This window comes from Ochotona curzoniae, unplaced genomic scaffold (genome assembly GCF_017591425.1).
Source record: "Ochotona curzoniae isolate NIBS_2020 unplaced genomic scaffold, NIBS_Ocur_1.0 contig_520, whole genome shotgun sequence".
Lineage (NCBI taxonomy): Eukaryota > Metazoa > Chordata > Mammalia > Lagomorpha > Ochotonidae > Ochotona > Ochotona curzoniae.
Window position 1 is genome coordinate 465,935 of NW_024466457.1, and position 16,325 is coordinate 482,259.

The following is a 16,325-nucleotide window of genomic DNA, read 5'->3' on the forward strand; positions in this document are numbered from 1 at the left end:
TGTACCTCGGTGGGGATGTTGGGCACTGAGCCGGTGAAGCCGTTCTCGGCAATGGTGCCATGTGAGCTGTTGGGGGAACTGGGGCCGGAACCAGGAGCACTGTTACACACAGACGACACTACGGGAGACGGGGGCTGTCACCTGGGCCTGCTCTGAGCCCCTGCCACTCCAAGACCCCTATAAAGCAGGAGCCCCTTACCCCCAGGCCCAGCGCCCGTGATCTCAACCGCCCTCTTCTTGAAGGTGCTGATAACAGTCCCGTCCTTGCGACGCAAGAGGGGACTACTTCTCCGCTCGGCCACCTTCTGTTTTAGCCTCGAACGCACTTTCAAGTTGGGCTCAGAGGCTGAAGGGAAGACAGTCAGGCTTCAGAAGCATCCACATGAGCACAGCTGCAGCCCCGCTCCCCCACCCTACCCCATTGGTCCTGGTCCCCTCTCTCCCCCCAGGAGCCCTGCCAGTGCCATCAAGCGGGGGTGAGGGTAGCAGCAGGTGGGGCCCTAGCTCACCTGTCTTTCGTAGAGGGAAGTCATCACGGTTGTCATAGGGCCCGAGCAAAGGCAGTTTGTAGGAAGGGGGCGTCCCTGGGGGGCCGCTCTGGGGAGGGGAACTCTGGTCCAAAGAAGCATGATGGGCTCCCCTGGGGGAGGAGAATGGGGACAGAAGCAGGGCTGGGTGAACACCTGGTGCTTTGTGTTCCTGTCTCTACACCTAGACAGGTGTAAAGAGATCAGGGATGGGGAAGTGGGGGGGGAGCCTCCTCTCCCAGGAAATAGCAGCAGCCCTCCCTCCTGCCCTCCCCCTCCAGAATCTGCCCAGTGCCATTACCAGCATTTGGGGTGCTGTGGGAGGGAATGGTTGAGACCGCCTGGCGTGGGCTCCTTTGACTTTGACAAGAGGAATTCCTGGAGCCGGAGCTTCACCTCGGTGCTGGCGATGGCGCCTGTGGGACACAGTGGAGGTTACCTGGGGGTCTGAAAAAGGGTCACCCCCACACACACCCCACTCCCTCAACTCTGGAACCAGGGACAGGTCCTGGAACCCCACCCCACCCCCACTCCTCCCCTCTTACTCTCTTTGCTCTTTTCCTTGTTGCGCAGGATCAGCAGCTGCTGCTCCAGCCGCTGCTTCTCCAGCTCCTCCTGCCGCTGCTGCTCCCGCTGCCGCTGCTGCTCCAGCTCCTGCTGCCGCTTGGCTGCCAGCATCTCCTGCTGCTGCTGCAGGGGTGCAAGGCAGGAGTGACGTGAGCCGGGCCCCGAGCTGGGAGGGGAGGTCTGTGTCCCCTTTTCTTCACTGGCACCCACCCCCTGCATTTGTCCATTAGCATCTCCTGCTGCTGCTGCAGGGGTGTGGGGTGGGGGTGAGGCAAGCCAGGCCCCGAGCTGGGATGGGAAGTCTGTGTCCTCTGTCCCTCACCAGTACCCACCCTCTGCACTTGTCCGTTAGTATCTTCTGCTGCCGCAGGGGTGTGGGGTGAGGGGTGAGGAGGGCCATGTCCAGGGCTAGGATGGGAGGTTTAGGTGCTCCCTGCTCCCATTGGCATCTGCCCCCTGACCCACCTTGAGGTGCTTCTGCAGCTGGACCTCGTGCTGCCGGGTCAGGTGGTCGTGCTGCTTCTGGAACTCAGCAAACAGTAGCTGCTTCTGCAGCTGCTGCTGTTGCTTGAGCGCCAGAAGCTCCTGCTGCAGCTGCTGCTCACGCAGCACAGGGTCCACAGGGCCGCCCAGAGCACCCCGCAACTCCACCGGGCTCGGGCTGCCTCCGCCCCCGCCACCCAGGGAGCTGGGCATGGTTCCTGGCAGCACTGGCTTCACCTCCACTGTGGGCACAAGAACAGGCAGGAGTCAGTGGGCTCAGTCCCCAAACCCCACAGCTGCTAGCATCCCAGGGAGCGACTGGGCAGGCTGGAGAAGGGTCAAATTCCTTGTGCGGTCACAGCCTACCACCTGAATGACAGCAGGTTGAAGTCACAAATTTCAGTAAGAAAGTATGTTCAAGCACAAGCGCAGTGCTTGGGCAGCTAATCCTGGGTCCCTTACACAGATGGCCTCTTCAGGTCAGCTACCTATGACTTAGATGTTGTGATCAACCCCACTTTACCACCAAGAAAACAGCTTTAAACAGGCTTAAGTCATGTGACCAGATGAGGCCAGGTGATGAGAGCAATAGGTGGTGAATCCAGTCTCTCTGCCTTTACCAGCATCCTGTACCTCTTCCTCTCTCTCTCCACCATGGCAGAATATAAACTGGGCACAGAGGGGCTGGCAGCCAGGCCCCTTCTGTAGACAGGAGGCAAGTAGATACCCTCTAATCTCCACTACTATCTCTCCTTTTCTCTGCTTCACACCCAGCTGGTGTAAAGAGGGCGCAAGGAGCAGCTCTGGGAAAAGGGAGGTGTGGGTAGTAGGGGGACAGGAGACTTTGGGGAATGGGATGCAGGACTGCACTGAGCCAGGGACAGGAGGAGGCTGGGAGTCAGACTAGCTTCCTTTGCTGGATTATCTCCTTTCAACAGTTTTATTGTAATTACCCTGCAAAAGCCTCTATATATAGAGCGAGTCCAAGAGCAGCTGTGCCTTGGGGGGAGGTGGGAGGAGGAGACAGGAAAGGAAAAGGAATCAGACAGGAAGAAGGGTGAGGGCAAAGGGGAGTGCTGGGCTGTGAGGGATCTGGGATTCCAGCCCCAGAGAGGACCCCAAGGGAAGGAGTGTATGTTGGAGCAGGGGAGGGAGGGCTGGGTCTGCTAGATTTTAAGACCTTGGTCCCTAAACCCTAGGACGCATAAAAGGTTGCAATGGCTCATGGGAAGGCTGCACCTCAACCTCCTGGGGCTGCACACTGTCCTCTCTCTGGTCACTGAATGCCACTCCCCATCACTGCCCTGTGGTTGCCAGGGCAACGGGGCAAACAGCACAGCAGCAGGGAGCCCCAAGCCCAACCCATGTCCCCGCAGAAGCCTCCTGACCACACGGGCAGGAAGGGAAAAGCAGGATGCACTGTCTGGGAAGGAGGAAGTGAGAGGCAGGGCGACCTCATCTTGTTTCTTTCCCACTTCTTTTTTCCAATGAAAGTCCTCACTGGCCTCGCTACAGTCCAAGGAGGCCACGGGCACCAGAGAAGCCTCTCTGGTGGTCACGTGGTCCCTCTAACCCATGCTTGGAGGAGAAAGGCCCCCAAGATCCCACAACAGCCTGTGAGCTGGCCTCTTCCAGGCCTTCATCAACAATGGGGAGGAGATCTGGAGGGAGCACAGGGTGGGCTAGGAGGGACCTGGATCTCTCCTCTCCACTGAATGGGTGTCACCAAGGCAGGAACAAAGCCAAGAAAGGCCATGCTACTCTCTTGCTGGGCCGTGGCCCCAGGGATTCTCCCCCAAGGAAAGGATTGGTGGGAGAAGCTAAAGGCTGAGCAGGATGCTCTCTGCAGCCCCACCAGCCCCCAGTCCCCCAGCGCGGCACATTCCTCTGTGGTTTTCCTGCCAGCCACACTGACGACTTTGCAGCCACAAGGCCAGAGCCACATCTGCAGGAGTGGCCAGATGTGGCCAGGAGGGTGGGGCTGCATGCGCGCGTGTGGACACACAAACACACAGAACTTGTCCCCTGCCCAAACACCAACAGGGCACCTGGGAACTACAGAGGGTCCTCCTTGAGGTAGCTGGCCCCCGCCCCAAGGAGTAGAATGAGGCAGCCTCTGGAGAGAGCCTTCAGAGAGGCCCCAACCCAGCTGGAGGGTCATCTGCTCTCGGGCAGGGTTGGCTTGGCCCAGGGCACCTGGATCACTCTGCCAAGAGATGGACAGGCTTCAACCTGCTGCTCCCAGCAGCTCTGGAGCTGCAGGAGGCGGATGCCAACCCGCCCAGGGAAGGCAGGGGTCCAAGTGCTCCTGGCTCCCAGCAAATAATCCTCCATGGGCTGGAACTGTAGCCAGCAGGGCTGGCTTCCCTCACAGGAGGCCCACATGAAGCACACAGGCCCAGGCGAGCAGAATTTCCCCCCACAGACAGGTCAAGTCCACAGCCCCCTGGGCATGCAGATGGCAAAGTAGCCAGAGGGTCCTGCTACACAGCCTATCCCATGAAGTGGGAAGCATGGAAAAATAAGTATTTGCAGGCCACACTTCATGGGTCTATAACGCAACAACCCAGCTTCCCACAAAAGGGAAGGGGCCCTAGCTTGGCTGCAGTTGGAGAAGGGGGTGGGCCATGGAGTCCCCAGGATATCATCTGCTCAGCAGAGCCTGCAGTCTGGCTTGGCTTGCACCCCTTGAGGGGGGTTACACCTTCTGCCAGCTCGGCATGAGCAGAGCAGGTGGCAGCATCTCCCACCAGAAGCCAGCCCCTGGAGGAGGAAGTGGGTGTGTCCAGAGAGGAAGAGGCCCTTAACTGCCTCCCCATGGACTGAGGAAGGTTAGAGATTCCAGAAACAGAAGCAGGTGCATCAGGAGCAGATTCCCTAGGAGGTTGTCTGTGGGCTGCGTGCTTCGAGCAAAGAACCTACTTGCATGGTCAGGTCACAGGCGGAGGTGAGACCCTGGGTCCTCCTGCTCAGCGTGGCTGTCACCCTGCTGCAGTGGCAGGTAGTCTAGAGAAACCAGGCATAATACAGCGCCCTCCTGTGGAGGGAGGAGCCAGGGCTCCTGGGCAGGCCCTGCCCCAGCCCCGCTGCCTGGGAGTGACAGCATGCTGCAGGGCTGGCCCAGGATGGAAAGCAGGGCAGGATGTTTCAGCTACTGAGCCCTGGTTCAAGAGGGGCTGCCTTGCCTGACTTTTGGGCACAACCGACCAGGCAGTGGTGACACTTAAGTGCAACTTTCTCCCAGGCTGTCTCAGAAGCCCATTCAACTCAGGGAGGGCTCCCACAGCACGTTCTTCAAGTGGCTCCATGAAGCACCAGGTTCCTCAGGCAGACATGATGCCAAGGCAGATGGGACAAGCCCCAGGAGCACTGCCAGCATGGACTTAGTCTAAAAACAGGGTATCCCAGGAAAGGACCATGGCCTCCAAGCAGATCTGTGAGAGGCAGGTCTTGGTGGCACCTTAGGGAACAAAACAAGAAGCAGATCTAGCTGCCAACAGGCAAAAACACATACCTCCTAGTTCCAAAAAGATCCCGTTCAAGGGGCCACCAGCCACTGAAGGTGAAGAACAGAGAGGACCCGAGGTATGAACCAGGGGTTCTGAGTGGCCTGGAATGCTGATGCCGGTGCAGTCTCTAACTCTGAGGGCACAGAGGGAAACAGCCCTTTGAAATCACTGAGTTCAGCCACTGGTGACCAGGCAAGGAAACCAAGCTTCTTAGTGGTTCAGCCGTGCTGAGGACCGGCCAGCCACACAGCTGCGACAGGGCTCTGAACCCAGGCCTCCTGACTCCCAGCCTGCTCAGCCTGGCTCTGACATGCGGCAGATGGAGACGCCCAATGGCAGGGGCAAGCCCTCTCCCAGCACCAGGGGGAGGTATCACTCGGGGGTGGCATCTTCCCCTGCACCCCTGCACTCCAGTCCTCAGCACCTGCCTCTCCAGGCTGGGTGGCCAGCGGCTGCCTTCACTGGCTGTCTCCTGACCTGCCCGGCCCACACCGTGACCCCTCCCCACCAGGGACGGTTTCCCATGATCTATTTTGGTGCTCTGACGTGACTGGAGTGGCCAATTTAGGCGCAACAGGTCCAACCACATGCAGACGCTATTTCCACAGGCACCAGCTGGGTAAGGCTCTCACCTAGCAATTTTCACAACCCGTGCAAGTAGTGCGAGTGAAGACACATCACGTAATGGCTGTGGAGTAGGAGGACCCCGGGGGCTCAAGGTAGGTGCGCCAATTGCTGAGACACTAGATGCCTCCCAGAGCTCCAGGCAGGCCAGGAGTAGGCAGAGCACCTCACTGCCCACCCCACCCCAGTATGTCACTGCTCCTCCACCCAGCACCTCGGCTCATGAAGACGCATGTGGAAGAGCTGGCCATGTGGCCCGAGAGGACCTCAGGAGGTACCAGCCAGGTATGGCATTCATGGCCCTTGTGTCTCCAATCTGATAACGCAGGAAGCCTCGCGCCCACTTCTCAGAAGGCTTCCAAAAGTACAAAGATTAGGAAAAGACTTAGAATCACATGCGGCCAGAACCCTGGGACACTGCAGGTGCCAGGCTCAGAATCCCCGCCAGCCTAACTTCAGAATGACCTGAGGAAATTCTGGGTCCCTGGCCCAAACAAGCCCTTCCTGTGGGCCTCACACCATCCATTCCAGAGTGGCCAACACCTGAAGGCCTGCACAGGAGAGAAATCTCCCACCCACCTTGCCAACACCAAGAAGGATCACTCTGCTTGGTGAAGAGGTTAAAGTGCCACTTGGCAACTGGTTCTGTGGTATAGCGGGTAAAGCTGCAACATGTAGTGCCCCAGCAACTCACCACCCCATTTCAAGAGGAGCAAAGCAAAGCAAGAGGGGGAAGCTACTTGTTCAAGGTCACCTGAAAGGGAAGGTGGAGGGGCCAGCACTTAAATTCCTCCTCTTTGTGTCTCTTTCTGCTCCAAGCCTGCCCCCCACCACTAAAAAACAGGAGGGGAAATCCTAAGGGTTGTTACAACTTTTAAGAAATATTGATTTATTTTTATTGGAAAAGCATATATTTAAAGAGGAAAACAAGAGAGAGAGATCCTTTATCTGTTGGCTCACTACCCAAGCAAAGGCCCTGGAGCTGAGCTAATCCAAAGCCAGGTGCCAGGAGCTTTTGGGTCTCCCATGTGGGTGTAGGGTCCCAGGGACTTGGACCATTCTCCACTGCTTTCCTAGCCCATAAGCGGAGAGCTGGATGGGAAGTTAAGAACCAGCACCCCTGGGCCTGGCGCAGTGGCCTAGCGGTTGAAGTCCTCGCCTTGAATGCACTGGGATCCCATATGGGTGCCAGTTCTCATTCTGGCAGCTCTACTTCCCATCCAGCTCCCTGCTTGTGGCCTGTGAAGGTGGTCAAGGACAGCCCAAAGCCTTGGGACCCTGCACCCATGTGGGAGACCTGGAGGAAGTTTCTGGCTCCTGGCTTCAAATCGGCACAGCACTGGCCATTGCGGTCACTTGGGGAGTGAATCATCAGACAGAAGATCTTCCTCTCTGTCTCTCCTCCTCTCTGTATATCTGCCTTTCCAATAAAAATAAATAAACAAATAAAAAAGAATCAGCACCCCTATGGGACACCAGTGCCACAGCTGGAAAATTAGCATGCTACGCCACAGCATTGGCTCCAGTTGTTCCCAATTTAATGAGAACTGGAAGAATTAGCTAGTTTCTATGTCAGGGATGTAAACAGGGTGCCTGGCTAGCTATAGGAACATGAGAACTCAGAAGCAGAGGGCCAGGTGGAAGGGAGGTCTGAACCCCACGCAGGCATCAACTCTGCAGGACTCTTAGCCCAGGGGATCCAGAGCCTGGCGTAAGCCTCTGGTGCCTGGGCTGTGGAGGCTGTCTGGAGGAGAATCACACTTCCATCTCCCAGCCACTCCCAGAAAATACTTGGGGACAAAGCTGGGGGCGATCGAAGGTACACTAACCATGCAAAAAAGGCTGCAGCTGTTGCTGAAGCTGTCAACTCCCCACCCCCTCCACCCCAGGCTGGGAGATCAGTCTCCGCTCCCAACAACAGCACAGTCCCCAAGCAGCCGTGGAGTGCCCTGCCCACCTGGCCACTTGCCATAACCCCTCAACCCTTGACCGGCTGGGGTTTAGACACCTGCTCCCCAGAGTCTCAAAACATCCTCTCTCTCTCCAGACTGCTGGGAATCGAATTCGCTTCGAACTGAGCGACGGCCTCCCTCCCTCTGCACAGGCCCCCACAGGGCCTTCCAGGGACACTGGTGATACTCAGTGACATTCTGCTGAATCCCAAGCCCTTGTCCTAGCGTGGTCTGAGCCAACCCACATCAGAACCATCAGAAACACAAGTTTGAAACACTAGTTACTAGAATGGGCACTGGCCATTAAAAGGTCAATTGGGAAGCCCACATTGATCTGAAGCCAGAAGCCCAAAGCCTCTTCTGGGTCTCCCGCATGGGTACAGGGTCCCAAGGGTTTGGGCCATCCTTGACTGCTTTCCCAGGCCACAAGCAGGGAGTTGAATGGGAAGCAGGGCTGCCAGGACATGAACCAGCGCCCATACGGGATCTCGGCGCGTTTAAGGCAAGGACTTTAGCTACTAGACCACCATGCCGGGCCCAGGTGTACTTATTTTTAACATCAGCCTCTGGCTTCCGATTGTAGTTTCCTATAGATGCAGACCCTGAGAGGGAAGCACAAGGACTCAAGTCAATGGGTCCTTGCCCACCACATAGGAGACACAGATTGAGCTCCCAGCTGCAGACTTTGGCTAGGGCTGGGGGCCACTGCAAGGACCTGCAGAGTGAACCAAAGGACAGGAGCTCTGGGTGTATCTCTAACTCTGTCTCTCTGCTTCCCAGATTTTTTTTTTTTTTTTTTTTTTTAATGTTGGTTCCTGGGCTGCCCTAGAAAATCCAAACCTGGGCCTGGGAATCAGCATTGCAATGCACTTCTTTGGTCATCCTGATCCAACTGCAAGTCTGAGAACCGCTGCCCCTGGGGGTAGCCAGCACTCCTGTCTGCAGCCAACCAGGCAGCTGTTACAGCTGCGTGTGGACACAGTTCATCTGGCTTCCTGTCTGACAGCTGTGCAGCGGGGAAGGGACAGCTGAAGGTCTCACAAACAAGAGGGGAAGAGGTAGTGGGGAGGAGGCAGCGGAGGGAAAGACAGTGTGGGGGAAGAGAGGCAATAGGGGAGGGGAAAGGGACACTGTGGTGCAGGGGACAGGTTTTTAATTTTATCCCTAGCTGCCTTCTCCTCTCAGAAAAAATCCTCATAGGGAGGGAAATAGGGACCCCAGGGGCTCGCAACAGACAGAAATATTCCCACCCTCTGGAAGCACAAACTCCAGAGGCTCACAGCCTGGCCCACCATGTAAGGTTGGGCATGTCGCCCACTGTCCAAGGCATCTAGCTGAAGGGGAAGCAGAGCTGACATCTGGCCCACACTGCCACTGCTCAGCATATACACTGGCATGAGCATGCATGTAAATAAAACAAAAGAACTATATGGGTCCACAGCAGCCTCACGGACACTGGAGCTCAGATCCCAGCGCCCACTTACTCTGGGATCTTGGGCAAGCTTCTTAGCCTTTGTGGCCCTCCTCAATAATACAATATAGCTGTTGAGGGTCCATGTTTTGGTGCAGCAATGTAAGCTGCTATTTGCAATGCTGTAGGTACCAGTTCAAGTTCCAGCTGTTTCACTTTTATTATTATTATTTTTAAAGATTTTATTTATTTACTTTCTATTGCAAAGTCAGATATACAGAGAGGAGGAGAGACAGAGAGGAAGATATTTCGTCCAATGAATCCCTCCCCAAGTGACCACAATAGCCCTGGAGCTGAGTTGATCCAAAGCCAGGAGCCAGAAATTTCTTCCAGGTCTCCCACAGGGGTGCAGGGTCCCAAGGCTTTGGGCTACCTTCAACTGCTTTCCCAGGCCACAAGCAGGGAGCTGGATGGGAAGTGGAGCTGCCAGAATTAGAACTGAGGCTCATATGGGACACTGGTGCATTCAAGGTGAGGACTTTAGCCTCTAGGCCACCGTGCTGGGCTCTCCAGCTGTTCCACTTTTGACCCAGTTTTCTGCTAATGCACTTGGGAAGGGCAGAAAGATGGCCCAGGTGCTTATGCATCTCCTATCCACACTGGAGACCTGAATAGAGTTTCTGACTCCTGGTTTCAGCCTGGCCCAGCCATGGCTATTGTAGTACCTCTTTGGGGAATGAACTAGCAGTTGAAAAAAATCTCTCTTTGTCACTCTTTCAAATTAAAATAAGTAAATAAATCTTTCTTAAAAATAGAATGGGGAGAAAAGATAGAATAAAGTGGGCCCAGAGCAATAGCTCAATTGTCTAATCTTTCCCTTGCAAAGTGCCAGGATTCATAACGGCACCAGTTCATGTCCTGGCTGCTCCACCTCCAGTCCAGCTCCCTGTTTGTGGCCTAGAAAAGTAGCAGAGAATGGCTGTAACATATAACATGGCGATAGCCTAGCGGCTAAAGTCCTCACCTTGAGCGCCAGGATCCCATATGGGTGCCAGTTCTAATCCCAGCGGCCCTGCTTCCCTTCCAGCTCCCTGCTTATGGCCTGGAAAAGCAGTCAAGGACGGCCCAAAGCCTTGGAACCCTGTACCCATGTGAGAGACCAGAAGAGGATCCTGGCTGCTGGCTTCAGATCGATGCAGCACCGGCCACTGCAGTCATTTGGGGAGTGAATCATCGGTACAGAAGATCTTCCCCTCAGGATCTCCTCCTCTCTGTATATCTGACTTTATAATAAAAATAAATTTTAAAAAATAGAATAAAATAAAATGAACTGGTGCTGTTAACAACTTCTTCAAAGAGAGAAAAGAAGAAAGGAATGTGGCACCCTTGTCTCCTGGAACCTGACAGTGTTAGTTTCCATCCTAGCAGAGACCCACCCTCCCATCTTTCAGGCAGCCAACACCTGCACACACAGCCACGCTTGGAATGGCCTGAAGAGCATGACTAGGAACATCCAGACAAAGTCCCAGGGTCAAACTAACCCCATTGCACTTCCCAGCAGCCATAGTAACCCTTCCTGGCATGGAGGCTCTCGCAGACCCAGCACCAGCTCCACAGTGGCCTTGCATCAGCCCAAGCCTGAAGTGTGCAAGGGAGTCCAGAGCCCACAGGAGGGGACAGGGAATTCCCCAACTCTGTGTTCCTGTAAATCCTTTACAAGAGTTCAAACTTGATGTTGGAGCATTGTCTCAACTGACTAATCTTCCATTTCTTCAAGTACCAGCAGCCCATATACGCGCTTGTTTGTATCCTGGCTGTTCTACTTCCTGTCCAGCTCCCTGCTATGGCCTGGAAAAACAGCAGAGGATGGTCCAAAGTCTTGGAACCCTGCACCCATGAAGGAGAAGCTCCTGGTTCCTGGCTTCAGATCAGCTTAGCTCTACCCATTGCAGCTACTTGGGGAGTGAACCAGCGGATGGAAGATCTTTCTCTCTGTCTCTCCTCTCTGTAAATCTACCTTTCCAATAAAAATGAATAAATTAAAAAAATCCAAACTCCGGGACATTACAGCTTAGCACGTAAAGCTACCACCTACAACATTGGTATCCCTTATGGCTGCTGATTCAAGTTCTGGTTGCTTCACCTCCCACCCAGTATCCTGATAATACACCAGGGAAAGCAGCAGAAGATGGCCCAAGTGCTTGGGTTCCTGTTACCCAAGCGGGAGACTCAGGTGGAACTCCAGGCTCCTGGCTTCCACCTGACCAAACCCTGGAATAGTGTGACCAAGTGGGGAGCGAACATTACTCTGTCTCTCTAACTACCTTTTAAATAAAATATTTCAGAAACAAATTCAAACTCCCCAGGTTGGGAGTGGGCCTGGCTAATGGAGGTGCCCACGGCATGCTGGGCCATGGCAGAGTCGCCAGGCAGAGACCTCATCTACCGAGGAAGACCTCCGAGATTTACCTCCCCTGTCTCATGCAGCAGAAATGGCAGACAGGAGCCAACACCTTGGGGGGCTTAAGCTCTGCCTCCCCTGCACTGCAGCTGGCTATTCACCCGGAGGGGCAAACCCTAGAATCCGATCAGCAGCCCTGGGCTCCAGCCCCTTGTGTAACATTCATTCATCTGTGTACTGAGCACTATGCTGGGTGCGGGACACGGCAGTGACCAAAACAGCCCAAAGAGAAAGGCCACCGATCAAACAGGGTTTTCACATCTTGCCGCTGGAGATGGCAAGTGGTACCACCCTGAAAAAGGCCTTTTCCCTACACCCTGGGCTAGGAAGACCTGCGCCTTACATATGACCCTAGAGAGCATCCCAACACCTGCTTTGCCCAGCCTGGGCTTCGGCATCCTGTCTGGAGAGGGATCAAGAGATGGGAAAAGGAGGCGGTGGTGGGGAGGGGAAGGGAGGGAATCACCAGGCAGCCTGAGCCCTCATGGCCATGTTTATCCCGGGTGGATTTTTTTTTAACCCAAAGGTTAAAGCGTTTCTATTTGAAACATCTATTTACATTCCAGAGTCCAAAAAAAAAAGCGAGGCAGTGAGCTCCAGGCCTATATCCGTCCCGAGCCGCGTCACAGACACAGCATCAGAGCTGCGCAGGGAGAACATTCTTAGGCCTCTCTCCGAGCCGCTGGGGTGACTCATGCCTCCGTCCTGCCAGCAGGGACCATGCCACCACACAGAAGGCCAGGCAGTGTCGAGGTGGGGGAGACCAGGATCTAGATGGAGGGGCAGGTGGGTTTAGGAAAGGAACCAGGCAGCAGGGGTCCGGCCTATATGATTCCTGAGGTCTAATCTGAAAGGTGAAGAGGAAACTTTGGGTGAGAGCCAGCTGCTGCTGACAGGTGACAGAACAGCAGCGACAGGATGGGATGGTCTAGTTGAGAAGCCTCAGGGTAGGGCTGCTCCCAGCAGACACTCAGCATGGCCATCCCCTTGCTTTGCAAGAGACCACCTTGGGTCACAGAGGCTGGAAGCATCTTCAGTTTGAGCTGTAGATTCAATTAGACTTGGGCAGGAGCCAGTGCCTCTGTGGATACTGTCCCATGTCACAGGAGCCCACACAGTACCTTGCAGGGCTGGTTTCTAGGCCATGCCCCCACACTATGCTTGGGTATCCCTGCCCAGGCGGATGGCAGGACATGGTCCAAGGATTTTCCAAACCTTCCCCAAACATTCGCCCTCTGACACATCCCAGTCGCATTGTAACCTTATCCCTTCATAGCCCTGAGCCAAGCAAGCCCCAGGAACCCCGGAACCTGCAGCGGCACACACTTCCCACCTTCTAATTTGAAGTTTCAGATCAACTCCCCTGCATCCAGAGGCAAGGACACATATGCACGTGTGTGTGCGTGCAAACACACACACAGATACACACATACACACACTTGAGTGCCAAGCCACTGCCAGGAGGGGCCAAGTGGGCACAGATCCAGGAGGCCCCTCCCTGGAGGAAGCATCTTGTAGTGCCGGCCTGGTGGGGAGGCTGTGCCAGGAAGGCCTGATGGTGCCAACAGGTTCCTGGGAGTGAGGACAGGAGTGGCCCAGCTCTGGGAACCCCACCCCCAACCCAGGTCTAAAAGCATCGTTGCTAACAAAGGGGCATCCTCAAGCCAGGGCTAAGAGAGGTCTTGAAGGCCATTAGAGCCAGAATAACACCTCTCCTCTGCATCTCCAAGGCCCAGGAAGAAGGGAGATATGGGGGAGCCAAGAGCTGTGGTAGCCAGCTTTCCCACAACTGCATGGAACCTCCTCCACTAGGGTCCAACCCTCATAAGAGCCCGTTTGGGGACTTACTAAAGTCACTGCACTCAATCCTCCAGCCCCTCCAAGAACAAGTCAAGGCAGCTGGGATCACTTTGATCCTTGTGGACACCCCAGCTTCAGCTTCTGCCCTTGCCCCAAAACGGGGAACAGGCAGGTCCCTGACCCACTTCCTCCCCTCTGACCCTGGTGCCAACTAGGCCAGGATCCTCGAGTAACCCCCTCTCCCCAGCAGTTGGGATGGACCCTGTTGGAAGCCAAGGTAACTGGCAGGATGCAGCTGACAGGCTCAGGGGAAGGCAGACTCTGAGGCATGGGAAGGGAAGTCCACCTGTGAACACGGTCTCCCTCTGCCCCCACCCCGAACCCTACGGATGATGAGACACCTTGGAGGAAGCCTGAAGCAGGATCCCATCTGGGCAGGGCTCAGAGCATTGTACTCAGTCTCCCAGGGACCAGGATGCCCAACAGTAAAGGGTGGGCAGGGACACCAAGGCACTTACCTGCCACCGGGATGCTGTGCAAAGTCCGCGGCAAAATCTCCAAGGGTGGTTCCCGGCCTGATGTGCCATCTGCCGAGAAACAGGATTCTGTCTCGTAGATGGTCTGCAACATCTCCACCAGCCCTTGCGCCTTGGGCACCAGCAGCATGCCAGGGAGGGGCCGCCCGAGGCGGGGAACCGGCTGGGGGGAAGGTGCCGGCACAGTCCACACTGCTCCGGGGCTCCCTCAGGCCGCTGCAGCGGCGGCGGGTACCCGCTCTGCGGGGAGGCGCTTCATCCGGGCCAGGCGCTCCTAGAGGCAGCAGAAGCAGGAGGGGCCCAGAGGCCCTGGAGCTGCAGTCTAGCTCACCCCAGAGGGGCACCGGCCACTGGCCCGGCCTCCGTTCCCAGGAACTGGGGTCTGGCTGGGCACTCAGGGGACAGGAAGGGGAGCTCGGCGGGCAGGCAGGCTGGCGGGCTCTGTGTGTTCCCTCCCAGCTCCGGGTGACAGCTCTGGGCCTGGCTCCCTGCTCCTCCTTCCCGAATGAGCCGCCGGCAGCTGGCAGGAGACTGAAATAGCAGTTGGGGGAGGGCCCTGTCTATAAATAGGTGGAGCATGCTCAGGGAGCCGCCGGCCCGCTGCCAGGAGCCCGGCCTGGCGGAGGCCCCATGGGGGAGGCGCGTTCCACCCCAGGAGGAAGCGCCAGGAGAGGGGGATGGGCCGGCACTCAGGGCCAAGGCCACAGAGCTGGGTGGCCAGAGGCTGGGCCGAGGGAGGGCACAGGCCAGGGTACTCAGGCGTCGTCTAGGAGCAGCTCCGGCTGCTACTCTTGGCAAGGGGCTTGACCAAGAAGCCAGACTGGATCCTGTCTCCCCTCCTGCCATCCATGAGCAGGTGAAGGAATCAGGAGACGGCGGGGGAACACCCCACCCCTTGGCCTAACCTTGCATCTTGCATGGAGCTCTCATAAGAGCTGCACTAGAGTTCACCGTCCCACGGAGGAAGGAGGTGCCTCCCCATGCCCTCCACCAGCAGGTAGACCCCTCCTCAGCAGAGGCTCAATGGTTCCCATCCTTTCTGCAGTGTGGGCCTCCAGAGCTGCTTTCCAAGGGGCAGGCAGCCTGGTCCTGGGCAGGCTTCAGCCCAGACCAGGCAAGGAGACAGGGGACCAGGGAGCAGCAGCCTATTTTCAGATAACAGCAAACTTCCCTGCCTGGCAACCCACCACATGCAATGCTGGGAGCATCACCTACATCATCTCACTCATTGATCCTGCACGATGACCTTGGAAGTTGGGGACATGTTGGGAAACTGAGGCCTAGAGCAATGAAGTTACCCACTGAGGTCACATAGCTGCTCACACACACAGAGGGCTAGGGTATCTGATGTTGAGAACTGAGCTCTAGGGTTAGATTCCGCCTTTTGCACTGGCATCCCACATGGGCACCGGTTCTAGTCCAGGTTGTTCCACCTCTGATCCAGCTCCCTGCTAATGTGCCTGGGAAAGCAGAAGAGAATAACCCAAGTGCTTGGGCCCTGCATCTGCGTGGGAGACCAAGAGGAAGCTCCTAGCTTCTGGCTTTGGATAACTCAGCTCTGGCCATTGTAGTCATTTGGGGACTGAGCCAGAGAAGGGAAGATCTTTCTCTTTGTCTCTCCTTCTTTCTGTAAATCTGCCTGTCCAAGGAAAATAAATCCTGGGCTTGGCACAGTAGCCTGGTATCTAAAGTCCTCGCCTTGCACCCCGGGATCTCATGTGAGCACCGACTCTAATCCCGGCAGCCCTGCTTCCCATCCAGCTCCCTGATCGTGGCCTGGGAGGGCAGTTGAGGATGGCCCAAAATCTTGGGACCCTGCACCCGCATGGGAGACCCCGAGGGGGCTCCTGGCTCCTGGCTCCTGACTCCTAGCTTCAGATTGGCTCAGCTCTAGCCATTGCGGTCACTTGGGGAGTGAATCAGCGGACGGAGAATCTTCCTCTTTGTCTCTTCTCCTCTCTGTATATCTGACTTTCCAATAAATAAATAAATCTTTAAAAATAAATAAGTAAATCTTAAAAAACAAAGCTAAACACTGAACTCCAACCACTATACTACATTGCTTCTCATGCAAGAGAATGCGTGAAGCCAGCCCTAGGCTTCCGTTAACAGATACAAGGACTCCCAGGCCCAAGCAGGAACAGACTTGAGGCTGGAAGAACGAAGAATTATCTGCATCCAGGCTCTCTCCAGCACCCTTGGAGCCTGCTGGGACCCTGGGGCTTGGTGCTGCCTGCCTGCCCACTACACTTCTGCGCTGCCTCTTCTCCCCAGCCTATGCCTCCCACTGGTACAGAGTTCCCACTTGGCCTCCTGACCTCACTGGAGCCTTTTAATAGCTTAGTTATTCCTGGGTCTACATTCACCCCCCCTCCTGATGTCACAGTTGCTATTTTGGAGCCCCCCTGCCGGCCCCTCCTTGCCCCCTACTCCAGGCATGGAGCCAGGGACACCT

The 16,325-nt window shown here is 56.0% G+C and overlaps 1 protein-coding gene across 1 annotated transcript in view; it reads right to left on the reverse strand.

The window, feature by feature from the left end:
• The window catches only part of HDAC5 (histone deacetylase 5), a 35,777-nt gene that overhangs the window by 8,675 nt on the left and 10,777 nt on the right, over positions 1 to 16,325 (reverse strand). Inside the window, exons 3-9 of the mRNA XM_040989218.1 lie at positions 13,853 to 13,921; positions 1,560 to 1,819; positions 1,073 to 1,217; positions 829 to 943; positions 510 to 640; positions 200 to 346; positions 6 to 118 (exon numbers count right to left, since the gene is read on the reverse strand). Coding sequence (XP_040845152.1) covers positions 6 to 118; positions 200 to 346; positions 510 to 640; positions 829 to 943; positions 1,073 to 1,217; positions 1,560 to 1,819; positions 13,853 to 13,921 — 980 coding nt within the window. The remainder of the gene's footprint in view (positions 1 to 5; positions 119 to 199; positions 347 to 509; positions 641 to 828; positions 944 to 1,072; positions 1,218 to 1,559; positions 1,820 to 13,852; positions 13,922 to 16,325) is intronic.